The 26827-nt window shown below is 41.9% G+C and overlaps 2 protein-coding genes across 3 annotated transcripts; both read left to right on the top strand.

The window, feature by feature from the left end:
- Positions 1-258: 258 nt before the first annotated feature.
- On the top strand, positions 259-26827 carry porb (P450 (cytochrome) oxidoreductase b). Of its 2 annotated transcripts, XM_085245352.1 has the most exons (16): positions 259-379; positions 3730-3914; positions 17796-17844; positions 18414-18542; positions 18791-18943; positions 19717-19841; positions 20003-20092; positions 20341-20439; positions 20642-20758; positions 20899-21017; positions 21484-21665; positions 22811-22960; positions 23093-23360; positions 23619-23764; positions 24448-24533; positions 25286-26827. In XM_085245352.1, the coding sequence occupies exons 2-16, from the start codon at positions 3739-3741 to the stop codon at positions 25428-25430; spliced, it is 2034 nt and encodes a 677-aa protein (XP_085101478.1). In that variant the 5' UTR covers positions 259-379; positions 3730-3738; the 3' UTR covers positions 25431-26827. The 2 variants fall into 2 exon arrangements, with proteins under 2 accessions (XP_085101478.1, XP_085101479.1); XM_085245353.1 differs by lacking the exons at positions 259-379; positions 3730-3914 and adding an exon at positions 7120-7635.
- LOC146559422 (uncharacterized) lies at positions 7670-17842 on the top strand. The gene is made up of 2 exons (XM_085245354.1): positions 7670-11535; positions 12421-17842. Exons 1-2 carry the CDS (start codon positions 11276-11278, stop codon positions 12689-12691), a joined length of 531 nt encoding a protein of 176 aa, XP_085101480.1. The 5' UTR covers positions 7670-11275; the 3' UTR covers positions 12692-17842.

The following is a 26827-nucleotide window of genomic DNA, read 5'->3' as shown; positions in this document are numbered from 1 at the left end:
TTACTGAGCCAGACTAGATATGCACGGGCGAGTCTAAATTAAAAAACACCCATACAATAAATAAAATTAAGTGGGGTTTTTTCTTTTTCTTTCTTTCTTTCTTTTTTTTTTTACATCATTCATTTTTAAGCTGAATCACGTCTTCAAAAAACACAGACACTCAACTTCTCCAAAAAAATAAGATGACGAGGCTAAACTGGCCTTCACAGTTCAAACCCCACCCCCTGACACCCCCCTGCTTCCAGGACGGAGTTGGTTTGATCCTGCACGGCGTAAAGTTTCCTTCCGCGTCGAGCACGCCAAGAGTCTGCCGTAAATCCAGGAAAAGAAGAAGAGAGCTGTGCGAGAGGCTTGCACAAAGAGGAGAGAGGCAGTTAAGGTAAGATGCTGAGAAAACTTGCCTTTTATTTGGTTTACGTCGACTAGCGCTCTGTGGCAGTGTGCGGAGACTCAAACCTAAGCGATATCGGACTTACACCATCACTAGAAACCTGTAAGACAGAGCCAATATTACGCTTTTACATCAGATATTAGCTGTAGACTACAGCCGACTACAGTGTTACGCAAACTGAGGTCAACTTGTATAATCTTTAAGCCACGAACAATTTAAAGTAGAATCTGATCATCTTTAAACGTGCAATTTATAAAACTATTGCGTGTCTGCGTTCACCGGTATTTTCTGTAATGTGTTTACAGCCACCTTTGTCACTCTCCAGAACATAGTCAGAGCCCGGTTCCGCTGGCTACTATTTCTATCGTTATTTATTAATTTGTAATGTGTAAAATGGGATTAAGTCTGCTATAACGGAGCTAACTGACACTCATAACTAGTATAACCGGTGTGTAGCGTGACATTACGTGTGGTACTACACACACACTCGTGGGTCAATCTGGACTGTCCCACAGCCGATAACGCTTTCGTGACTGAAACGCATATTTATTTTAGGTGAAAGAGCTGGACCGTAGTGATGTCCACATTGAACTGCTTCGCTTTTATCAGATTTCTGGTGTTGTTGGACATTTTTGCCCCAAATTAACAACTCACTTTATGTGGTTGTACTTTTAAACAACCACATAAATCATCTAAGTCAATGATCTTTTAGGGCACATGTGTTTGATATGGGTGAGGATATAGGAAAATAAAAAGCGTTATTCATATAGTTTTACCCAAGGTTTTCTTTTATGACTACATTACAGGTCATTAGAAAGTTACTGTGTAAAAAGATCACCTATGATGACGCAATAACTGAACTGGCTCCTTGTGAGTTGTAGATGTCTTCTTTCTGTCACAGGAAAGTAAAGCTAACAATAAATACCAAGATTAGGTCGTCATTCTTTTATAAAAACAGATGTGTCAAATAAAAGGTCCAGGGGTCCAGAATCGGCCCCGCAAATCTCCAATCTGGCCCACTAGTGTGAAGGAGGACACAAAATGTGGAGGTTCAGTTTTTTAACTTTTCCGTTTTCAGTCCTTCCTACTATCTGTTTTTCACAGTAGATCCACAGTTACAAACTTGAGATTTAGAAAAACCTTGTTTGATAATAAAACATTCTGAGAGATTAGCTACAGAACTTTTTCTGTTAATTTTATTTATGTATTGTGAATTGAGCCCAAAGAGACAGCAGTATTTCTTTATCACGTAGAAAAACTGATATGTACTGTTGAACTTTTCCTATATGATGGATTAAACTTCTTTACACTGACAGAAAGGGGATTTTCACAGGTCCGGCTGATTTGAAGTCGCTGTATGTAGCCCATGATGTAAAATTAGTTTGACATCCCTGGTTTTAAAATTACTTTTTGTCTGGCTTTTTACCAGGTTGAAGGTTAATACATGGTATTAACCTTCAACCGGGCTTGGCACCGGTTTGTGTTGTAACTTGAGGGTAAGAGTGTTGGGTCAGCATATGTGGCCCTTCCCCTTACACACTGAGTGGAGTGGGCAGCAGCCACTTTTTGGGAGTAAAGGTAAAGCTTTTAGACTAAATATGAGAATAGGTTCATCCAAATGTGTAACTTCATTTTCCACATTGCGCTTACTCAGCAGTTGTAGAAATGAGCAAGGAACAAGTAAGCGTGGATGTTTAGAGATTTTATGAGTTATTAGTCATATTTGGTGAATTGTCACTGTTTTCTCGTGTCTTTAGCCTGAAGCAAATTGGCATGAGTTTTCTATGTGGCTCCATTATGTAGGGATTTACACACCTAACAAGTGAAAGAGCATAAGTTTAAGCTGGGGAGGAGACATAAATTTCTCCTGGCTTGCATCAGGAAGGGAAGCTGGAGTTAAAGTAAAAAAAGTTGCCAAACATGCGTAGCTACCTGCCGTTGCAACACTTTGTCACTAAGTGCGCTGCTGAAAGTAGCTTTTTAGGTAACCGTTTTCTTTGTGATAAATCGACCTTTATGTAACTCACTGTGACGTTGAGAGAAGGCGTGGGTTTTGCTCTCAGGTTGAGTTCTCTGATCCTCCCAGGAAGTCACTATGTTGTTGGAGGGGTGCCTCTGGGGTGTTTAACTTGGATACTGCTTGTGGAGTTTGTTTTTTTTCTGTATAGTCTCAGTGACATTTGGCTTCTGATAACGCTACCTGTTTGAATAACCTGTTCACTAAAAGGGTTTGAAAGAGTTTATTTAAAATAAGACCTTTAGCTAGTTCTACTTAAACAATCAAAGATTTATATATTTTTATATCTTGGAAAACATCCATATATGTGGATTGTTTATATTTTCAAGTGTTTTTAAAGGGTGTGGATCATTTGGAGCATTTTATCTTCATTAGTCTTTGATGAATTTTCATCAGTTTTTGATTAATTTATCTATGTAATTGATGTTTTCATCTCACTGGAAGTTTCCTAACTTCACATGAACTTATCTGAGATTAAATTAGATGCAATCACACTACAATACTTTAAAGATTTGTAAAAAATCCTTTTTAGGAATTGGTTGATAATGTTTTTTATTATGTTGGGCTGTCATGTGACTTTTATCACCGTGACTCCTGTACACACTGTGATAGGGCTGAGCTACCTATGAAATAGTTTGCTTAATAAACCAGTGACTTGGTGTAGTTTAGTGTGCATGGTAGCACTGAGTGAATGTCTGCAGGGCTAGCTGTTCATTAGCCTTCTTGGAGGATCAAAGAAGCTTAGTGTCATTGTTTTCGGTCTGTGAACCAAACTGAAACCTGAACGCTCAGAGCATTGGGTCCTCTCGACCTCGGTATGAAAAGAGCCGGTGCTGTTGCTGCACGACAAGAAATTCCTCATGCACCGAAGGCGGTGGTTTACAGTGCCAGAGTATCCTGAGCCAAATGCAAATCGTAGTTGTCTACTATTGTGTGAACACAAGGTGTCATTGTGTGCTATAATGCATAGCAGGTTGCTTACATATGTTAGCAAGGGTGTTGTCTGTGTGCATTAGCCTTCATAAGCTTTGTTTATTTGGAGTTTAACATGCAGCCTGTTTTAAAATGTGACTTTCACAGATCGATAGCAGCATCTTCATGTCAGTGACATGTTCACTGTAAACCATGGGCCTGTAGTTAATGGGCTGTTTTGGATCTAAATCTGTGAAATCTGTGGTGTGTTGAACAGTAACTGAATGATGTCCCACCCCAAATACATAAAAAATAAATTTATGACCAGGAAAAATAGTCAATTATTTGTTTTTTGTATTGTTTTTTTTTCTTTTCTCACTTTAGCTGTGTTCTGTGTTTCCTCACGCAGAGGACCCACATGCCAGACATGGACCCCGAGACCACCCACACCGAGCCCGCAGTGGATGAAGAGGCATCTCTCTTCAGCACCATGGACCTCTTGCTGTTCTCCGTCATTGTCGGCTTTGTAGTTTACTGGTTCATGTCCCGTAAGAAGCCTGAGCCCATTCCCGAATTCAAAAAGCTCGACACACCGTGAGTATCCATCAGCTTTCAGGTTCCATCTGGGACGCGAACACATGACATGAGGTTAACGAGTTGAAGCTCATAAACGGGAGTAGTCGGGGTACTTTAGTAGATCTGCTCAATAGCTTATTTTTATCTTCAGTCACAGTTTTAAATTGTTGTAGAGGTAATGGTGCTGTATTGTAAATTATCTTCATGCGTAGATGCACATTTAAACTGTACAGCTGGACACTCGTGAGTCAAAGTTTGCTTTCAGAAGCCAAGCTGCGTCATATGTAGGCAGGTCCTCATCAAGAGCTGCTGCTCTTTCTAGCTGCAGTTGCATTTATGTATCCAGGGACTGGGTCTGATGCTGTTTGCTGAATGAGCTCATTAACGAGGACATTTACTGGGACACACAGATGATTTGTGCTGGTGGATAAACCTTTGGTCTTTAAACTAATCATGTGTCTTGTGTTGGCAGACTTCAGCTTCTTATCACCTTAACCTGGCAAAAAATGTGTTGGACTATATTGCATAAGTTATCTGTGTTATATGCCATCTGTTTTTTGTTTTGTTTTTTTAATCTTTATCTAGTAACTTATTGTTTTTTAGACCTAATTCTAAACATTTAAAGATTGATATGAATTTACAAATGCACAGTGAAAATGAAGATTAAACATAGGCTTCTTTTTTAGTTAGTTTTTTTATTACATCTCTTCAGGTATATTTTAAGTGGGTATGATGCTGACCCAGAAAGCTTGATTGGTTGTCAATTACAATGGGTCGATACACGATCCATTCACTGACTCTCAGTTTGATCCAAATAAGGCCTGGTCAATTAAGGTAGAACGAAGCCAGTTATCAGATCACTAAGTTAACCCAGGGTTACCTTTACACGTTCACATGACCGGGGTGGTGTTGCACCAAGTAATCACTTTTAAGGGGTGTTTCACATATGACTCATTTTCTGCAGAAAACGATCCCTATGAGCGCCACCTGCTCCAGAGATGTTATTAGATGGTGATTAAAAATCTATAAAGAGTATAAAAAAACTGCAACACTGTTGTAAAAAGAACAAGAGATGAATTGCTAGTGTACAGAGCAATAAAATAAGCATTTTAATTCTGTTTAATTATTTTATGGCAGAGTGCGTTGTCTGTGCTGCTTTTGATTTCTAAGGTGACGGCTGCGCATTAGATGTCTCAAACTTTAAACTGCATACATTTAAACGTTGAAGCTTACTGTCCCATCTTAAAAGTAAAAAAAAATATATATATCTTTTAACTTTGCTTAAGAAAAAAAATCCTGATTGAGGTTGTTATAATTCATGCATGAAAGGGCTAACAGATATTTTAAATAAAAGAATAAGTGAAAACGTGGTGCTTCCAGATGATTATAAACCGAAACTTAGGACATAACCTCCTGACAGTTTTAGTTTTATTCTCTTAATTGCAGACTCGCTGCTGTTTTTAAGGGCTTGGAAGTAAATATATCAAATGGGCTTACTCTACATACAAATTTGACATGTCAGCAAGTACAGTTTGGATGTCCTGTTGTAGGATCATATACTTATAGTAAAATAAAATGATCAAATGTTTGCTGCCAACAGAAAAAACACAAACCTTAGATGCAGCTGAAAAACTTGACACGTTCTCTTCGCAGGCTTCTGAGGGGTCTTCTACGAATAGTGACTCTGTTTTCTAGAGAATTGATTGGTCTGCAGGTGGGATTTTCATACCTGTTGCTCTCTAATCTGCAACATAATCTACTCCAGAGCGGGAGGGCTCTATAGCGATATACTCTGCTAAGAAGGGAACCACCTTCCTAGTACAGGAAACCCAGGATTAAGTCTGGATAAGCTATTATCCTGGTTTGTAGTTCAGGTGTCTGATGTTTCCTCTCACAGGATGATTTCCAGCCACTTCCTCACATACTTTAATCTGATATTAGCTGTGTACTCGGTATCTGCACATAGAGAGAGAGAGAGAGAAATTTATATTAAAAAAATCGATTCAGGATTTTAATGAATCGATTTTAATCGATGAATCGATTATAAAAACCCACCCCTAGAAAAAATGTATTGTAGAGCAGCCGAGGACTCTCTAGTAAATGTTTCGCTACTCGTGACCTTTGTTTTCTCTCACCCTCTCCTTTCACACAGTTTCTGTCCTCCCATAAACTCACCCAGGCTTTCTGTCTGGCTTCTCTTCTGAGCCCTCCCTCCCCACCCCACTCTGTTCACTCCAGGTACAAGCCTGTGCAGACCACGAGTGGGCGTTCCTCTCAAGTTACATCCAGTTGAGTTAGGGTCACAGTTAAAGTGATTCCATCCGACCACAGCTGTTGGGGAAGGCTCATTCATTTTCTGTAGAGACTACTCACTCTGCTCTCCCCCATGATGGCGTAATGGAGGCTTGGACTTGCCTTGCACTGGCCACATTTTTTTATTTTTATTCTTATTTTTTCGTCCACTTCCAGGCATAAGCTTTATTTTTCTTTACTTTATTTTTTGGTGAAGGGGAAAAAAAATAAGAAAATGAAGCAAAAGGAAATCCTGACCATTTGTGTTAAAGCAGGAATTTGGTTGGAAAGGAGGTAATGACCCCTGGAGAACATGTTTTTGTTGAGGGCGGGCCTAAAACCCTCAAAGCTGGTCTCTCCTCCCCTTAAAGGGGCAGCGATTGCTTAACTGCTATGAAGGGGGCGTAGTTTTGTCTCTTTCCTGTGCTTTTGTTTTTGGCCCTGAACCCATTTTGAAAGTTCCCTGGAGAACGAACTAGGCAGGCGCGCCAAGTTCCCTTTTGTGAGCCCTCTCCAAAGGTGGAAAGTTGAGGCTGAAGACAAGCAATCCATTCTTTGTCCACAGTTAGTTTTCTTTCTTTCTTTTAAATCATCCCCACCGCTGCTTCTTACCCTCCCCTCGTCGTGGGTGCGTGTTTGTGTGTGGGTGCGCTCTGAGCTTGTTCCACCATTGGAGGGCCATGTCACAAATGAAATCCTTTTATGATAAATGAGGTTGCCATGGAAATGACATCCCCCCCCCCCCCCTTCCTCTCTCCTCCTGTTAGGTGGGGGTAGGGGATACTTCAGGGGAAAAACATACCATTCATTGCCCCCCCCCTCCTCCTTCTCTTTTCTCCTTTAGTGGTCCACTGAAGAGTTGCTCTGATAACCAGCCAAATTCTCAGATTGGACTTTTTTGCTCCGAACACCTCTGAGGCTGGAGAGGAAGAGGGGCGGGGATGAGCAGGAAGGCATTTTCAGCCCGAGATCGCTTCAGTGTGTTTGTGTGTGAGTCAAACGTGTGGGTCTGCAGCTCGGCTGGATTTTATGGGAAAGTCAGTTTCCCACCATTGTGTTCTCAGCGGTTGCCAGACACTCTAAGGGCTTGTAAGCTGCTGTGCTCGTGCATGTGTGTGTCTGTGGAGTTGTGTAGAGCTGCTGGTTTCACAGAGCAGTACAGGAAGAAGCTGAGTTCAGATTGTGTTTGAAGCGTCTAAGGGGAAGTCGGGCCGCTCTACAAACCTGTAAATATCTCTCTGACTTTTTGGGCTGGTGTTACTTTTCCATCTCGCACCTCTGGACCGTCCTGCCCTTTTTATTTTTTTTATTTTTTTTATTTTTTTCGAGCGTGGCGGCTCCCGGTGTTACCTAGCCAGCAGTGCTAGTGGCAGTGGTGAGCTACAGGGCTGCATGCCATGGGCTGCGTCTTCTCCCTGCCAGAGGACAGGAGAGATGCTGCTGAGAGGTCAGTGACATGTTTGATTTACTGCTTCAAAGCATGATGCAGTGTGTTTTTAATACTGCTTACTTGAAGGATGATGTAACATTTTTTGTAACATTTGCCACTGGCTGCCTGCTGATTAGGCTGATAGCACCGACCACATTTGGAAGTAATTTGTAAGCACTGAGTAGTAGCTTGTTTTCAGTTAAATCTCTGCACACAAAGCTTAGCTGTCTGTTTCAAGACGTTAAAGCGAGTGCTATAAGAAGCTATACGTTGTTTCTGGAGGTTATGTAAGACGGAGATAATATCTATTTGACTGCGAGTCCAATTTGATTATTGGCTGCTCTGTTTCTTGTTTTCCCTTTACCGCACAGGTCACTTGCACATTTACAGTCTTGTTTGCTTTAGTTCTTTATATCAACTTTGCATACGGCTCGGTTTCCATGTTACTGGCACATTTAAATAGAAAGGAATGGAAATGCATGTCATTCATTGGTTGTGGCGTCATAAGATCAAGATCAGGGGAAAACTTCCTGGATTGGTTCTTTATCTTAATTTCTATTTGTGCAGCTAATTACTGAGCAGCAGGTTGGAGGTTTGTTTTGACACAAGAAATGGTTAAAAAAAAAAAAAAAGGCCTGTATTTATATAGCGCTTTACTAGTCCCTAAGGACCCCAAAGCGCTTTACATATCCAGTCATCCACCCATTCACACACACATTCACACACTGGCGATAGCAAGCTACATTGTAGCCACAGCTGCCCTGGGGTGCACTGACAGAGGCGAGGCTGCCGGACACAGGCGCCACCGGGCCCTCTGACCACCACCAGTAGGCAACGGGTGAAGTGTCTTGCCCAAGGACACAACGACCGAGACTGTCCAAGCCAGGGCTCAAACCGGCAACCTTCCGATTACAAGGCGAACTCCCAACTGTTGAGCCACAATCGCCCCGTGGCTCAAGAAGCCAGACTTCCTTGCATTTTATTTTGTTGTCGTCTCAGGCGATAGTTGTCCAGGTTTTTCAAGATTTTTTGGGGGGGTTTCGGTCATTTTCAATCCAGTGTCTGTTTCTGACCATTTTCAGAGGAATGTTTTTTGTTTGTAAGCATAATAAGGGATGAGCCAGTGTTGTCTACATGTGGTAGACATCTTCACAAAGAACCAGTTTTGTTCCCATTTCTTTAGTTGACTCTGCACAAAATGCCAATAACAGTTTGACAGATTCTCAAAGAGCTAAAAATTGGCACATGTGCTCTGCATTGTGTTAAAAATCTGAGAGTACTGGGTAAGTGGGAAAACAAAAGACGTGTGTCTAAACAATACCTATCTACACAAGATGTACAGCATCTCTTATGGAGCAAATCCAGCAAAGACCTGACACCGAACCTGAGAGATGTTCACTGAAGAGTGAAAATCGGTGGCAGGTCTTTGGATCAAGTCATCGTCATTGTGTTAAGGAAGAGGTTGAAAGTGATGCAGTGAGTGTCTACGGCCATCCTTAAAATATGGTCGAGGCTCTGAGGCTACGCCTCAGCTGGCTAGTAAATCCACCACACCAGTTGGTGATTGATCCTGATCGTCTCATTTTATCTGATATCATTTGTGTTTTAGGCTACAAGGGTGGGGAGATTGATTCATAGTCACAGCCTTTGCTGCGTGTGTATATCTGATGTATTATAATGTAACCGGGCGCTGCATTGACTTTGAACTCCCGTAACCTTGCTGTTTTGCAATTTCACACAGAAATCCTTCCTTTTGGCGGGTGGTTCAGAACTGATAACACGTCTAACGGATCCTGCTGAAGCTGTCAGGAAGGGTTTCGCTTCAGTGCAAAGGCTTGTTTTTAATTTTGATCAGCAATTTGGTTCAGAGGAAAAACTTTTTTTTTCTCCTTTAATATATAATTACACGTTCAACGTTAATCCCACACACACTGCAGGGGTTAGGTTCACTGAGGTTGTATTGGGTTTTTTGTGCCCTTTGTTGGGAGTACAGTGTACTTTGGAAACCTGTCTTACGTCATAGAGTTTGTCAAATCAATATGTTGCTGCTCAGCGTTAATGGCTTTGCTGTAGGTCTTGTCCTCCTGAATCATGGAAATCGAACAGTGTGTTCATCTTGCATTAGTATTTATGCTCGTAGTCATGTGTGGCCTGCGTATTCCTTTATCAGTGCAGATGTCCACTCAGGGCTTTGATGCTGAATGAAGCTGTGCTGCCTTTCATTTTGCTGCGTGCTGCTGTTTTTTTAAATGTTTCAGTCCATTAGTGACTGACTTGGTGAATATGAACCCAGAGTTTAAATCATCTGCTGTAACACATTATATATTGAGCACTGTGTAATGAATGCATCTGTGGGTCTACAGATGATTGGTCTGAGCAATGCTTGTGTAATTGCCTTCTCACTGATGTAAGGATTGCATCAACTGAGACTGGTGAAGACTTGCGAAACATTTCTTTTTAAACTGTGTCAGCTTACAGTAAATGCATTACTAAGCTAAAAAATGTGTCCTTAAGTAAAACAAAAATCCCCATCTTTAAAAATAGTCAGTATGAAACAGAAATGAGAAGCCTTTAAGTAATCGAGTGAAGTGACGCTGCACTGAGTGTCATACACACTTAATTCTCCTCAAAGTATTTAAGTGGTTCTGCCACCCTGCGTTGTTGGGTGTTTTACCAACACCTCCACTACCCCAGTATCCACCTGTAGGCTCTAAGTGTATAATCGTTCCCTATTTCCGTAGGTAATATTTGCTCAGTGACGAGCTCAGTCTAGATGCCGGCCGGCCGCGCCTCCCAGAGGCTTTTCTTAAAGGGGGGTTTTTCCTTCCCACGGTTGCCAAATCTCAAAGGGGGTCAAGTGATTTTTGGGGTTTTCTGTTTTCTTTGCATTATTGTAGAGTCTTACAATAGAAAGCACTTCGAGGCACCTGTTGTTGTTGTTGTTGTTGTTAAATATGCGATGCAAATACAATTAAATTCAAACTAAATTCAAATTCTGTTGCTGTAATAAGTCATTTTAATACATTATGTTCGACTCATTTGTGATGATAAACCAAATTCTCCTTAGCATGTGGGATCCTATATTTTTAGTTTTGTTTTTGTTTTGTTTTTTTCTCCGCCTGTTTTTGTGTTGCGTTGATGTTATTTTTGACTCGGGGCAGGGCAGCATACTTACAGATTTGTTTTCGTATGTTTGTGTATCATGCTGGACCAATCCTCTTCCGAGAGTCATCCTTTAACCCTTAGATGCACACGTGGGGTCAAAAATGACCCCATGGTAGGGCTGCCACAAACGATTATTTTGATAGTCGACTAGTCACCGATTATTTTTGCGATTAGTCGACTAATCAGATCATCATCCATTAGACGTAAAACTACAGCTTATTGCACCAGCAGCATCTGCTCTTATATAACTATCATTAGTTCACACCGAACGCGATGGACGCGAATAAAACGCCCCAAACGCCCCTAATTTGACGCGTGTACATTCGCGTCTCAACGCGTGTCCAAGAAAAATCCATCGCGCGTCAAAATATGATATTTTGACGCGCGTGAACCGGAAATGTGGGAGGAATGTGGGAGGGAGTTGTGCCAGACCGGTATCTTTGCAAGATGGCAGCTGTCGAGCTAGCGCTTGAAGAGAGAGTCTCCCTTCTCTATGTACTGTGGAGAGCAGAGCAGCAGCGTAAAAGACGTCCTCGCCGTACCTGGGTCCATCAGGTCCTCCAGAGGCATGAGCAGTTTGGTGAGTTTCACCACTTGCTCCAGGAGCTGCGCCTGGATGACGGCCGATTCCAGCGCTATCACCGTCGGCCAGTTTGAGGACCTGCTTTCCCTCGTCGGTCCCAGCATCGCCCGCCTAGACACCAACTACAGACGCTCAATCCCACCTGCAGAGCGCCTGTCCGTCTGCCTGAGGTTAGTAAAAGTGTTTAATACGGTAGTCCTTTATTGATATCTGTGCTAATATGCTAATCCATCCAGTTATACACTGCTAACATGGATGTGCTATGCTAACAGTGAATGCTGTCGGTGTTTACTGAAAGCAAACTGTGGTACAGAGACGACTCTTTATAATATTTCTAGTGATACTCAGAAGGTCTCATCAAGTCCCGATTTAATTCGATTTATGCTGTTATCAGTGTTTGCAATGATAGCATGGCTGTGGTGTCACATCAATGTATGCGCTCGGTGTTTGCTGATATCAAACTGTAGCATTAGCACCACTGAGTTAACCTTGTAGTGATACTCACTCCTTTTTATTTAGACCTGGTTTAATTCTGGGATAGTTGAATATTTGTATATAATCCCTGCAGCTGTCAGACTCTATAGCAGGGGTCACCAGCCTTTATTAAAACAGAGTTAGATAAAACTGAACAGTTTGGTTCATCTTTAGTTACATGGTTCTATCTTGATAAGCTGTCTCATCACAGATTAATTTTTCAAAAATATTAATGATTTAAGCAAGGAAAGGGCTACATGTCAACATACAACTCTTTATTTCTATTAATGTCTTACTTCATTCCTACCTGATTGACATGTTTAGGAATTATGAGTGATTGGCTCACTGTAGTTGTGAAAGTTGCTACCAATCAAATTATGATATGTTAAAGTTAAAACAAAACACAACTGTTTTAGATATTATCTAATATACATTTTGTAATTATCCTTATAATTACAAAATGTTTTATGTAAGATTTAAGTTTTGTGATTTAAATGACATCACAAAAGTATTTTGGAATTTGAATAATGTATTTTGTAACTGCAGTACACATAATACTGATTTTGAACAATTTTGTCCAGGTTCCTTGTCACCGGGGACTCCTTCAGGACCATCGCGTTCAGTTTCAGAGTCGGTGTGTCCACGGTGAGCCAGATCACCCCCCAGGCAGCGACGTCCATCTGGGACTGTCTAGTGGACGACTTCATGGCTGTGCCTTCACCTGGAGACTGGCGGTCCATCACAGAGGGATCCCAGGAGCGCTGGAACTTTCCTCTGTGCTGTGCAGCTCTGGATGGGAAGCACGTCCAGACAAAGGCACCCCATATATCATATAGGAGACACACACATTGATATACACTAAATATTTATTTAAGTTCTTTTTTGTGGTGCCCAAATTTATGCACCTGCTTGATTTTGTTTAAACAATTATTGCACACTTTCTGTAAATCCAGTAAACTTCTTTTCACTTCTCAAATATCACTGTGTGTGTCTCCTGTATGATATTTAACTGACATTTTTTATTGTAACAACCAACGATTTATACAGGAAAATAATGTCTATTAACAAGGTTGCCCAAACTTCTGCATCCCACTGTATCAGTATATTTTGTCATTAGTATAATATGAAATAAATTCTACATGTGTCAAGTTGTGTGCCAACATTTGCTGTGTAGTAGAACTGAGACATTAGTCATTATAAACATTTATTTGAAATAATATTAAAAGTCTCAAACAGAAAAACATTAAACATAAATATATAAAATATAAGAATTTACAGAGAGACAGGAATAAAAAGGACCAGCTGCTCTCCAGAGCAGGAACAAGGCTGAGGAGGAAATGCTCCATTGGAGACTGGTGTGGCCTCTTCAGGGACTCCAGGATGGCCAGCTCCACCGCCGATGGACCGTCCTGGGACCCGTCCCTCATCTGCCTCGGAGCCGTCCTCCTCTGTGGGCCTGTAAAACAGCACAAAACACAAAGAAATGAGAAGGCTGCTACTAGATTTTAATTTCAACATTGAAAAAAAAAAAAAAAACAATAACAGGATATAATCAGATTGGTTGTAGATATTTAGTAAAAGGGAATCCCACTGACTAAAAAGGTATCAGTGCTTGCTGTACATATCTGTGGGTGCAGCAGCAGGAGCTCAGGGACTGGGGATGCTGTGCTGCAGAATCAGTTGGTTCTATCAATACAGTATTAAATGTTAACAGGTTGGATCTAATCAGAGAAAGTATATACAGTGGTCCCTCATTTATTGCAGCAGGGGTTCTCAGAATAACTAGCCCCTGGTCACGCACTTTATACACTGTTTTCCCCACACACATGAACATTGGTCACAGTTCTCACAATTGATTCTCAAAGTGCAAACCTTTGTAGATTGCAAAACGTAAAAGTATTATTATGCCGCGGTTTGTCTTCATCTGCCCGCCACTTTCGTGCGCCTTTTTCCCTCACGGTGCAGGTGTCTATTTCCGAATGAGGCTCATAGTTATGGGTGTTTTTGTGCTGTTTTTTCTATTGGACGCGATGGTTATCAAAACCAAACGTGATAAATTTGGCAAGCGCAGGAGACACGGCACGGAGCAGATTTGTCAATCAGGCTGCAGAATGCAATGCTGTACTGTGCAATAAAAAATCAGCGAAAAAGCAAAGCAGTGACGGATGAACAGCGGGACCACTGTGTGCTGTTTATTAATAAACAATAAAATATATTCCTAAATGACAACATGCATAAAAGCAGAACGGTATTTGTACGTCAGTGGGAAAATAGCGGTGGGTTGCTAGCTTTTGTGCGGCTTCCCGGGTCAGTGAAAACGTTCAAAAGAGAAATGAATGAACTTACCAGGTTGCCCGATCTCTTCACATATCTTCCTCCAAGCTCGGTCCTTTTTATTCCTGTCTCGGTACTGAAAGCAGCTGGTGTTGTACAGCTCCGAGTTGTTTGCTACTGCATTGATTAGCCTTCCCCTCCATTGAAGTATGAAAGACTTTGGCTGGATCTGCCCCTTTGACCTAGGTAACAGCCACGTCACCAGGCTCCTGATTGGTTGTCGCGGCGCGATTTGACGCTGGAGTTCAGATTTTTCCAACTCGAGCGGTAGACGCGAAACGCGCGTATGCACAAAGTGCAACACAAAAACTCACGCGCGTGGTTTTATTCGCGCGTCAAACGCGCCAGACGCGCTACACTGACGCGCGTTTCACGCGTTTTGGCGTTTTCGCGACGCAAATCTGCTTCCGAATTTTCGCGGGACCCGCAATCGCGCGTCATCGCGCCTTTCCATTGACTTTACATGTAAACCTGACGCTCTATTCGCATCCATCGCGTTCGGTGTGAACACACCGTAAGTGTTTAAGGTCTGTGCTAACTAAAAATAAAGACAAGATGATAGTTTATTGAATTTTAATGAAATTTGCAGATTGTTTCGGTGAAGATTAATAAACTCCTTGCTATCTAAAATATAACAGGACACTGGAGTATATTCTGGAGCATCTCACACTTCTGATAATCAGTTGTCTGCTTGATGTTTATTCAGCTGTGTAAAAACTATAACTTTAATCTCAGACAAACTGATTCACTCAGGAACAAATAAAATACTAAAAAAAAAAGCCAAACAATAACATTTTAAGTTATCTAAGTGACTCATATATATTTAACCTGAGTAGCGAAAGACGGCGGTGGGTTTGAAAACGATTTGCGGGGAGTCCGGTGTTCTCACGGCGCTAGTGAGCCTAGCCCCCGGCTCGCTAACGAGCTAGTGGGTAACAGATGTCTCCGAAAACGTCGGAGCGCTTTTGAAAATATGTGGTGTCCTGATAAACTGAGCAGATATTTGAGGTTTACACAGCTACATTCTCGCCTGAAAATATGTTAAACGTTTATTTTGTGACCCAGAAAGAATAATAAGAGTAACATTAAAACTAACTAGCTGCCGCCATTGTTGGAAACTGCGCTGGGCCGCGCTATGAATTCTGGGACACAGCTGCTTCTTCTTCTTCTTCGGGGTTTAACGGTAGCTGACATCCTTGTACATGCAATGCTGCCATCTTCTGTTTCAGTCCGTTATTACACTCTTAAATCCTGCCACTTATTCCTGCGTCTTTTGTGATCGTACAAAGTTTCAAACGACGCGTCGACTATTAAATCAGTCATCGACGATTTTGATAGTCGACGTAATCGTGACTAGTCGACAAATCGTGGCAGCCCTACCCCATGGGTTGTTTTTCTTCAAAATCTTTAAAATGCAAAGTTGTAATTTATTCATATTCCAGGTATTCCTCATAAAATATGTTTGTAACATGAGGCCATTTGCATTTTATTTATTTTTTCATTAATTTATAAAAAAAATGCAGTTTTTGTATCACTACCCCACTCTTCCACAAGTGGGGTCAAAAATGACCCCAAGCACTTTCATTCTTAGCAACTCTGACTGTCCCACTTACACTTCTGATGGATCAGGAATTAATTTTTACACAGTAACATACATGATTTATAGTCAGGGCTGCACATAAGTGGTCCGCAGGTGCGCATTCGCTGTCAAAATAAAAGTATTCCCGGAAATTCAGAGAATATGTGCCTCTTTTGTGGTGGAGGAACACCAAAGTAATTGCTTACGGAGCTTGCTTTTTTTGACATCTTTAAGAGTTCTGAACAAATGTCTGTCCTCCTCCAGAACATCTAATGTACACAAACGAGCATCCTAACTTCTTATCTGGTACGCGTCTTTTATTTTGACAGCAAATGCGCACCTGCGGACCATTTATGTGCAGCCCTGTTTATAGTTTCCTGTGCATTTCAAACATTGTCCTTTCTGATTTATTTATTTATTTATTTTTAATATTTAAAGTAACATGGCTGCTATGAGGCAAGCTGTGGACCTTGGCCTACAAATGATCCAGGACGGATGGGATGAAGAGCCCATCGGAGGCACTGACTCAGAATCTGACATCTCAGATATAGAGGACAAAGACTATTGTCCCCCCCACTGAACAAGGCCAGTCAGATACAGAGGAGTCCTCTGATGAGGAAATGAATATTTAGTCTAACAGAATGAGCCCCTCTTACTGCTCTAGCCACAATATTCTGAATTAGTCGGCCAGGGCTTGCACTTGGGTCTAGTACTGTCTCCCCAATAGATGCATGGAAGATGTTCATGTCTGATAACATAATAGAAGAGGTGCTGACATGCACAAACATGGAGGCACGAAGAGTAGCCACAGACAGGGGAAAAGAGCGGAAAAATGTAATCAAACATAAGCTCCTGGCCTTCATTTGATTGACCATCCTTGCAGGAAATGAGACGAACTGGGATGTACCAGTCGGTGTGCTTTTTGGGAGTCCTCTGCATAACCCATTGTACAAGGCCACTATGTCAATTCAAAGATTTAAAGATATTTGCAGTTTCTTGCACTTTGATGACAAGAGGACCAGAGCCTATGGACTGAAAACAAACCACATGGCAGCTTTCTGCTACATATGGGACCTGTTCTTGGTCAACTGCAGGCAGAAATTCATGCTCGGTGATTGTGTTACAGTGGCTGAACAACTTGTGCCTTTCAGAGAGAAGACCCAGCTTCTGCAGTATATGCCGAGCAAGCATACAAAAGTGATACAAAAACTGCAATTTCTTAAAATTAATGAAAAAATAAATAAAAATGCAAAGGGCCTCATGTCACAATCATGTTTTACGAGGAATACCTCAAATATGAAAATATCACAACTCTTCGTTTTAAAGCTTTTGAAGAATAACAACAGAGTTTATAGAAAAATGCATTGTTTCTATTTGGGGTCATTTTTGACTCGTGGAAGAGTGTAGGTACTGGTAGGTTGTGCATCCAAGGGTTAAGGCAGAACATGGTACATCGGAAATCTTTCAATGTGCAAACCTACATTCATCTGCCACTTTATTAGGTACACCTGTTCAGCTGCTCTTCTGTTTCTTGAACATAACAGTGAGTTCACTTGTGCGCAAGTTTCCAGTTTTTTTTTTTTTTTTTTTGTTTTTTTTTTAAACCATGTCATTAAGAATTGAGGCTGTTCTAAAGTCAAAAACAGGTCTAGCTACTGGCAAGGTGTACCTAACAAAGGGGCCACTGACTGTATGAATGTCCTGTCTCCAGCAGGTTTTGCACTCATGTCCCAAACATCCAAAGCTTCTGGCTGCTACACAAATCTTTGTACCCACCTATTAGATGTATGAGGTCATGCTCGTGAATGTTGATTCAGTTCAGGTTTAGAGTACGTGGGCAGCTGATGATTTAACTAAGGCTTAAAAAAAACAAAAAGTACTTTGACCTCTCCAGCTGTCAGCCATTTGGAGGACAGAAAACTTGCTGTAATTCCTCCATCAACTTCTTTGCAATGGTTGTTACTGCTAAATGGTCTTCAACCTTTGTAAAAGGATTGTCGTCTCTGCTTATTTGTAATTGTAATATTTCATTATCTCTTCCAGGACACCCACCACAAGAGAGACCAGTTTCATTGAGAAAATGAAGAAAACCGTAAGTAATGCTACTTTATCAGATATATTTTAAAATAACACTGTATAGACGCGTGAGCTCCAGACTTGCAGAGTTAATGTTGTGGTTATTCACCAGCTAATAATTATCTTTATGGGCCCTGCAGAGTAGTTTTGTTGCCTTCTTGCGGAGTGGATGAAGCATACAATAACTGTAATGGTATCCCCGCTGATGTGACCACATTAAGCTCTTGATTTCCAAACAATGTTTTGACTTTTGTGGAACTGTTTTGTAGCCAGAGCTGAGCAAAGGCTGGGGTTTAGCTGATGTGGTTTTTGAAGAGAATAGTTCAGATACCACCGTGGTGGCAGGAAGGATCTTTGGCCCCCACTGAGGTTTAACTTTGCCCCTGTTTTTGTCTCAGCAGTCCTGAAGGTGGCAGTTTATTTTATGGCACAGATTTACACATGGGGATGTTCATGCAGAAGTCCTATAGTTCAAACGCAGGTCTAAGGATGCATTTTATGTAGATTTAAATAGATTACATACTTCGTGATGTAATGCATTTACATTATGTAATGTAAATGATGAGTACATATCTTTGTGTGCAGGGAAAGAACATCATTGTGTTCTACGGGTCTCAGACGGGTACAGCAGAGGAATTTGCTAACAGGCTGTCCAAAGACGCTCAGCGTTACGGCATGAAGGGAATGGTTGCTGATCCAGAGGAGTATAGCATGGTAAGTATTGCCAGTGAATGAAATGCACAGCACAGTGAGGATAAATGCAGTTATTCTGCGTTGTTCAAACATGAAATGTTTGATTTTAACGATTTGTAGTGAACCTTCTCTTTCCTAGATAAATAAAACATGTACACACCTCATCACATCAGTTGTTCCAGTCACAGTTGGATGTAATCTCTGCTTATTGAGAATCAGTGTTTGCATCCATTTTAAACTTCAGCGTCTCCGATTCTCTCTCGTTGCAGGGGGAACTGTCCCGTCTGTCTGAGATTACAAACTCACTCGCCATTTTTTGCATGGCCACCTACGGAGAAGGAGACCCAACTGATAATGCACAGGACTTTTATGACTGGCTGCAGGAAAACGATGATGAGGATCTCTCCGGATTAAACTACACTGTGAGTTTTTATGCTCAACTTTGGTGCGTGTAAATTCTGTCAAATTAAAAGCGACTTCAGGAGAACTTCTTTGTTGAAAGTAAAGTTTTAAAAAGTACAACGCAGAGAGTGAAATGGACGCTGGGCAAGATCGGTGAAGTTTGTCGTATGTTGGACTGTTACTTCCTACCAGTCGTGCTACACTGTCAAGATGGAAAGCCCAGTCAGGTTATAAACTGACCTTTGTAAAGTAAAGAATAATAAGTGGAGATGATGACGACGATGATGATACTTGGAATTTGAGTCACCAGCTACACAGCCTGGATTTGCGTCACGCCGTTCATGTGTGACATTGTGTTATTGTTGGGACTCGATGTCCTCATTTGAGTGAAAAATTTGAAAAACTTTTTTTTTTTTTGTAACGAACTTCTTGTTTTCACTGTTGTGTATATTTTGCCATGTGTGCAATTTGAGGGAGCAGGTCAAGTGGAGGACAAAATAGGAAGTGGCATGCCTAAAAACTATCCACAGCAGATGAACAGTATCTGGAAGTCATGACTTTTGATGATCACTTCCTGCACTTGTTTCCCATTTTCTTTGCAAAATACGAAGAAGTGAGGTGTGACTCAAGACTTTTGCACATTCCTGTGTTTTGGTTTTCATCAGTAGAAAACCGGTCGGACATCTGCAGTGATCTCACAGTTGCACGGGATTATTTCGAGCGTGTTATTTTTGTGGCACTGAACCAAAGCCGGGTACTGGCCACTCTTCATTGTGTCCCGGTCTGTTTTCAGGTTTTTGGTTTGGGCAACAAGACGTATGAACACTACAATGCAATGGGGAAGTATGTGGACAAAAGGCTGGAGCAGCTGGGAGCAACACGCATCTTTGATCTTGGTATGGGAGATGACGATGGCAAGTAAGTGACTGATGGATCCTCCGTGCCTTAAAAGAAGTGAGCTCCACATTTTTGGGTGGTGCAGCACTTATTGGGGGTTGAGATAGATTAGACCCTTTAAGATGCACATTTGAAGACTTTATCAACCTTTTTAAAATAATAATGCTTTTTTCGGCTCTTAGTTTGGAAGAGGACTTTGTTTCATGGAGAGAGCAGTTCTGGCCGGCTGTCTGCGAGCACTTTGGAGTGGAAGCCTCAGGAGATGAATCAAGGTGAGTTCAGGGACAGTTTGTGCCATGCATCATCATTTCATTATTTCAGACTTTTGATTTTGCAATTGTGCAACAGTTGCCTTGAGACATTTTTACCTTTCTCTCGTCCTGCCTGCTGTTGTCCTGCTGCATCTCTAAAAAGAAACTACAAAGACAAAACACAGGATGACTTGCTGTGATTCACTCCATATTGAATTATGTCTCCGCGTGTGCACAGCTTGCAAACTGTAGTTTGTTTTGTCTCTCAGCATTCGGCAGTACGAGCTGAAGGAGCACACTGACATCAACATGAACAAAGTGTACACTGGAGAGATCGGCCGCCTGAAGAGCTTTGAGGTCCAGAAGCCGTGAGTATCGTAGCAGAAACTAATCACTGCAATGGAGACCGATCATTCACTGCTAGCATTTCACCTGCATTTATGACAAACTCCAGACTGGGTACAAGTGACCCTTTCTGCCCTCTAGTGGTTAAAAAACCCCAACCCTAAACTTTTTACTCTCTTAGAAATAAATCTTTTTAATACTTAAGTGCTGCTCTTTTATTCATAGGCCTTTTGACTCCAAAAACCCCTTCCTGGCTCTAGTGACTGTCAACCGCAAACTAAATAAAGCTGGTGACAGACATCTGATGCATTTGGAGTTGGACATCACAGGCTCCAAGATCAGGTGAGGCTGGATGGGATCATTGCTTAGTAAACCTTTATCTCCCTGATTTCATGCAACGATGTGCACAGCCCTGATGTATTTTTAGCTTTATGAATTCAGCTCAAAGTCAGAATTTTTTTTTTTTCTCATTCTCATTTCAGATACGAGTCCGGAGACCACGTTGCAGTTTTTCCCACAAACGACTCTGCGCTGGTGAACAAGCTGGGACAGATACTTGGGGTTGACCTTGATGTGGTTATCTCTCTTAATAACCTTGATGGTATGGCATTGACAGACCCAAAGCACCTTGACCTTACCAGCTCGTCCCTCCCACAGTCTAGTGAAATCTACCCTTGATATTCAAACTTGCTGTATCAGCTCACTTAATGTCTGAGTGACAGGAGTACTGTTATATTATGTAATAGCAGTAATTTAGCGGTAGTATAAATACTTAAGTTAGCTGTTGTTATAAAGGTCAGTTGTGGTGAATAAGACTGCTCGTTATCACTGAAAGTTGAGTAATAAGGCTACAAATGTGAAACTTGCTCATTCAGACCACGTGCAGTTTATTAATACAACAAAAACTGGCCTATAACCACACTTTAAAGCTATTTTACCACTAGTGTGGTAGAAAGATGAACCCATAAATCCACTGAAGATGCCCAGATACATTTTAAATCTTTTTCTGTTAGCTGTTGACCATTAAAGTGTTTTCAGAGTAGTGTCCTTGCTGTTTTGTGTTTCAGAGGAGTCCAACAAGAAGCATCCGTTCCCCTGCCCTACCACCTACCGCACGGCCCTCACTCACTACCTGGACATCACTCACCCGCCTCGCACCAACGTCCTCTACGAGCTGGCGCAGTACGCCTCTGATCCCAAAGACCAGGAGAATATGCGCAAGATGGCCTCCTCCTCACCCGAGGGCAAGGTCAGTAATGGGTGGTAGTTGGTGGTTCGGGGCAGTGGCGGCATACAGCATGTGTGGTTGCCTGCACGTGCCTCCCAGAATCCATTTTGTAATCAAAGATCGTTGCGTTAAGTTCTTGCAGATATAATTATTTATTGACTTCCTTGTGCGGATGCCGGACAAGCGGGAGTCCAGGGACAGACCAAAGGTTTTTCAGTCATGAGGGCCTGAGGCTGAGTTTTAATTGAAGCCTGGTCGGTCGAAGAAAAGAATTAAAGAGCTTGGACCTGACCGTCCAGAGTTAAATATTCAGCAGCAGTCCACGGATCTTGGGAGACGGTATACATGGACGTTCTCCAGCACGCTATATGACAAGCGCAGTTGGTTAACGGGGCGCGGGGTGAGCAGTGCCTTTTGTTTTCCGTGTCTGCTGTGTCAGAGTCCTCGTACTGAAAGGTTGTGGACCACCACAGTTTTACGGGACTTAAAGCACTTAACAGAGAAGTACAAAAGACTCGAGCAGTTGTAGCCACTTGGACAATAGCGTAGTTTGTTTGTTTTCCTGCATTGGTGTGACTGCAGTCACTCTCAGATTATCGAAGGTTTGCAAATGATTGCTGCCTAATTTATAAATGCAGACAGATTGCCTTCAGTCTGAAAGAGTCTATGTCAGCGTAACTCGAGGAAATGTATTGCATGTGATGGCCAATTTGACCCCACTCTTGTTTTGTTTTAAATAATTCAAATTTTATTGAATTCTGCATAAAAACGTCAAAACGGAACAAAGCAGTTCAAAGACACTGACAGAGAGAGGTATATAAGGCTGTTTGTATAATAGCTTCTTGGGTGGTAATGATTTGCAAGTCGTCTGGTTCAAACGAAGTTATATTTTCACTTGTGAAAGTGTCCCAATCTTCCTTGGCCATCTCATTTTCATGATTAAGCCCTCCCCAACGTCTTCTCACAGACGGCAGTGTTCGTCTTCTGTTCAGTCCGCGTTTTTAGTGTCTGAGTTTGTCACTAGCTAAGAATCCGTTCTCATGCTGATTGTCACATGGCAAAATTCCCCCCAGGTCTAGTGGTGGTGTTAGAGTAGCTGTTATCAAGTTAATGTAACAGAAGCTGGATCACAAAGCTCATATGAATTGTTCTCTGCTTATTTGCAGGCCCTCTACCAGAGCTGGGTGTTGGATGCCAGCAGAAACATCCTCGCCATACTGGAGGATATGCCATCACTGAGGCCTCCTGTCGACCACTTGTGTGAGCTGTTGCCCCGTCTCCAGGCTCGCTATTACTCCATCGCCTCCTCTTCAAAAGTAAATCCATTTCCTCTGCAGTCAATAGAAGGAGTTAAAGTCATATACTTCTGTTTTAACGTTTATTAAGGAATTGAATAAGCAGTCTGATTTTTAGGAGCGAGCTGTTATTAACTCTTCTCTTTTATGCAGGTTCATCCCAACAGCATCCACATCTGCGCCGTCGTGGTCGAGTACGAGACCAAGACTGGCCGCACCAACAAGGGAGTTGCGACCAATTGGCTGAAAAACAAACTGGTCACGGACAATGGGCACAAGTCCACCGTCCCCATGTACATCCGCAAGTCTCAGTTCCGCCTGCCGTTCAAATCCACCAACCCGGTGATCATGGTCGGCCCTGGGACTGGAATTGCTCCTTTCATGGGCTTCATCCAGGAGAGAGGCTGGCTCAAACAGCAAGGTATTTATGGACTAATGTCGTCTAACCTTGACAAGAAACTGATGAATGAACTAGTTATAGTAAGGAATTTCTATCTATATTAGCATGTTGCGCTATCATCTATCACTAGTGCAAACCTGGAGAGTGTATCCAAGGTTACTTTCTGTCAGTATCTATGTACGGATGTCCCCTAAATGCCTCATACGCACGCAGTGAGCTAGGAAGAGGAACATTTTTAATTAACATTTGCTTTGCTCTGTGGCTGTCATCTGATTATAGGAAAAGAGGTTGGAGAGACCGTGCTGTATTTCGGCTGCAGACATAAGAACGAGGACTACATCTACCAGGAGGAGCTCGAAGGCTCAGAGAAGAACGGAGTCTTAACAAAGCTGAATGTTGCCTTCTCCAGAGACCAGGACCATAAGGTACAGCTGCCTACGAGACTCGGAGTGGTGCATTATATCAGATTTCCTCTGTTGACAATGTCTTGTTACATCAAAATCGGGAAATGTACCTGGATTGTCTGTTAGTAGTTGATGTGAACTGCTTCTTTGGTAAAATGAAAAATTAAGATAGCAGAAAATCATTTGATTTATCAGTTTAATCGGGATCCCCGTTAGCATCAGTCTCAGTACCCTAGTGTACCCACGCGACACGTGACATGGCATCAGATCGGCGAGCACAATGGCTCCATTACACACAAGCCAACATCCACAACACCTTAACATAATACTAGCTGCTTCTAAATATACAGATGTCACTTACTTTCATGGAGAGAACATAAAACTATAACAGGACACAGAAAGAAGCGTTACACATTGATACAGTACAGTAATGATTTTTGTGAACGTTTCCTCTCTTCCAGTGTAATGTCCCTTTCGCCATATCCAATTTACAAACGTATACAAACAGGATTCTAGACTTGAGTACCTTCCCGATTAAACTCATCACAGCACAGTCTTACTCAGATCAGCCCAGATTACCAAGAAAATTGTTTGCATTCAGTTCTGTCTGGTTGTTTAGCTGTTTGTAGATAAATACACTGTTTTCTGTGCAGGTTTTTGACGCACACATATAAACATTGTTTTTCTGTTTTTCCAAAATAAAGGTGTACGTGCAGCATCTGCTGACCAAAAATAAGGAGCATGTCTGGAAGTTGATTCACACGGACAACGCTCATATCTACATCTGCGGGTAATTACCAGATTTCAGTTGTTACGTGTGTGTGTGTGTGAGAGAGAGTGAGTGTGATATTAAAGTATGCAGAAGATGCCACTGTGGTTGGGCTCATCTCTGATGGACATGAGATGGCGTAGAGGGCGGCGCTGGAGAACTGTCTTGCTGGTGCTCAGAAAATAACCTAATGCTGAACGTCCTTAAAACCGAAGCGACAGGTGGAATCTGTGTCCACCTTTAGGTTTCTGGGCACCCACATCTCTGCTGATCTCACCTGGATCCACAACACAAACTCCCTGGTTAAAAAGCCCCAGCAGCAGTTGCACTTCCTCAGTGTCCAGAGAATAAGCTGACCTTCTACTGCTCAGAACAGAAAGGCTGCGCAGAGGGTAATTAAACCTGCCCTCAGCCAACTCTGGTGGCCATCACCAAATCCTCCTGTTTCAGGAAAACCATGGCCATCACAGGTGACCCCGCCCACCACCTGATTGACCTGCTGCCTTCAGGTCAGTCAGGTCAATCAGGTCCCAAACCTTCAGCTTTTTCCCCTGGGCCATTCAGACTGTTAACAAACACTATGTTAGCTCGTTAAGTGAACTTTCACACTGTGGAGCCAGTCAGGAATTCTGCACTACATGGAAGTGATGCAAGCCTGGATTCTCTTTAGCAATGTGGCGCCTCCTAGTGAAATAGTTGTGAAAGTACAGTAAAGAACTTCTGTCTTATTTGTCTTATATGCATTGCTCACTGTCATTTCTTTCCTGTTATAGAGATGCAAGAAACATGGCTAAAGACGTGCAGACGGCTTTCTACGAGATTGCGGAGCAGGTGGGAGTCATGACGCGCACCCAGGCTGTAGATTACGTGAAGAAACTGATGACCAAGGGACGCTACTCACAGGATGTCTGGAGTTAAAGAGCCTCAAACCTGGCCTCACTTTGTGCACATACAGTAGTAGTTTTAACGTTTTTTATCGTCTGCCTTGGTCTAGACTGATTTAAAGAAACAAATGAATCAATTTTAAACCTTGTGTTCGTACTCAACCTGGTTCACCTTGACAGCGACAGCTAACTGAAGAAAATGAGGCAAACTCTACCTCAGTAGATCTTACTAAACCAATAGAGCCACCTCCTTACTTTGGTTTGTGGAAAGACAGCTTGTGTTTTTTGAGATCCTCACACGATCCTAATTGTTTCAGCCCTGTGCTTTCCGGGGAGTGTAAAGAGCCTCCCATTTATAAATGAACGAATTGGTCTAGAATCCCACCCGCTCTAAATTCTTAAATCATGAGTATTAGATGCACAAGAGTGTCATTTGATTTTGTTTAAATGTTTTGTTTTTTTTTTTTATTAGCCTCAGATTTAAGGTGTCACACCACAGCAGTTTTGTGTGTGCGTGTGTGTGTGCGTGCGTGCATGTGCGTGTGTGTGTTGCAGTGCAAACACTCAGAGTAGGCTGAGACATGAATGGACGCTGACTTTTCTCTCTGAGCTGATTCAGTAGCCGTTTCCTAGCAACAATAAATATCTAAAATGTTTTTAAAGTTTTTATTTGGTGTAACAAACTGGCATCGCAGGTACAATTGTGTGTTTACCTTTGTGTTTTGACAAGGGGGTTAGCCTTTTATGCAGACGTTGCTGTTCATTTGAAAGAAGAATGGTAACATTTCGAGAGGCACCGAAAAAAAGGAGACTATCATATATAAAAACCATGAGATTATGTGCTTTTCTTTTCTTTTACATAGAGAAAATAAATATTTTTAACCAGTGATATTTTAAAGCATTTTGTATGTTAGAGCCTGCCTCCCATGGGACTGTTGTTTTCTGCGATATTCACCTAAAAGCAGAGGATTGTGGGTTCATTGGGTGGCATTGGCAACTCTAACACGATAACCACCTCTGTTTGACTTTCTTATACTCTTCTGCGCCTCTCCCCCTTTTTGTTTGACCACACGTGCGCCGCTGCACGCAGAAGGTGGCCAGACGTATCCGAACATTAAACGTGTTCTCCCGTTTCAGTCCGTCAGAGCTCGTCACGGAGGTGTGGGGGAGTTTGAGGTCAGTCAGGCAGTGGAAGTGCAGTGCCTTTTTTCTTTTTCTTTTTTTGTGATGCCTTATGTATGGAGTTGGCAGTAAAGTCGGGATACTTCATTGTATGTTTATTCCTTCTTTCTTGCTTATATTTTGATAGAAAGAAAAGTTCATCTGAGACACTTTACCCAGTGCTGTCACTTTTATCATTCCTCTTTACAATGTAATCATTTGATTATATGGAGGCTTGCTTTTTTTAATTAATAAAAAGACTGAATAATT

The sequence above is a fragment of the Mchenga conophoros genome, linkage group LG14 (genome assembly GCF_057382185.1).
Source record: "Mchenga conophoros isolate Kocher_MC1m ecotype Shallow Benthic linkage group LG14, M_conophoros_male_GT1.1, whole genome shotgun sequence".
NCBI lineage: Eukaryota > Metazoa > Chordata > Actinopteri > Cichliformes > Cichlidae > Mchenga > Mchenga conophoros.
The sequence above is the reverse complement of the archived record's forward strand: the minus strand, read 5'-3'. Positions and strand labels throughout refer to the sequence as shown.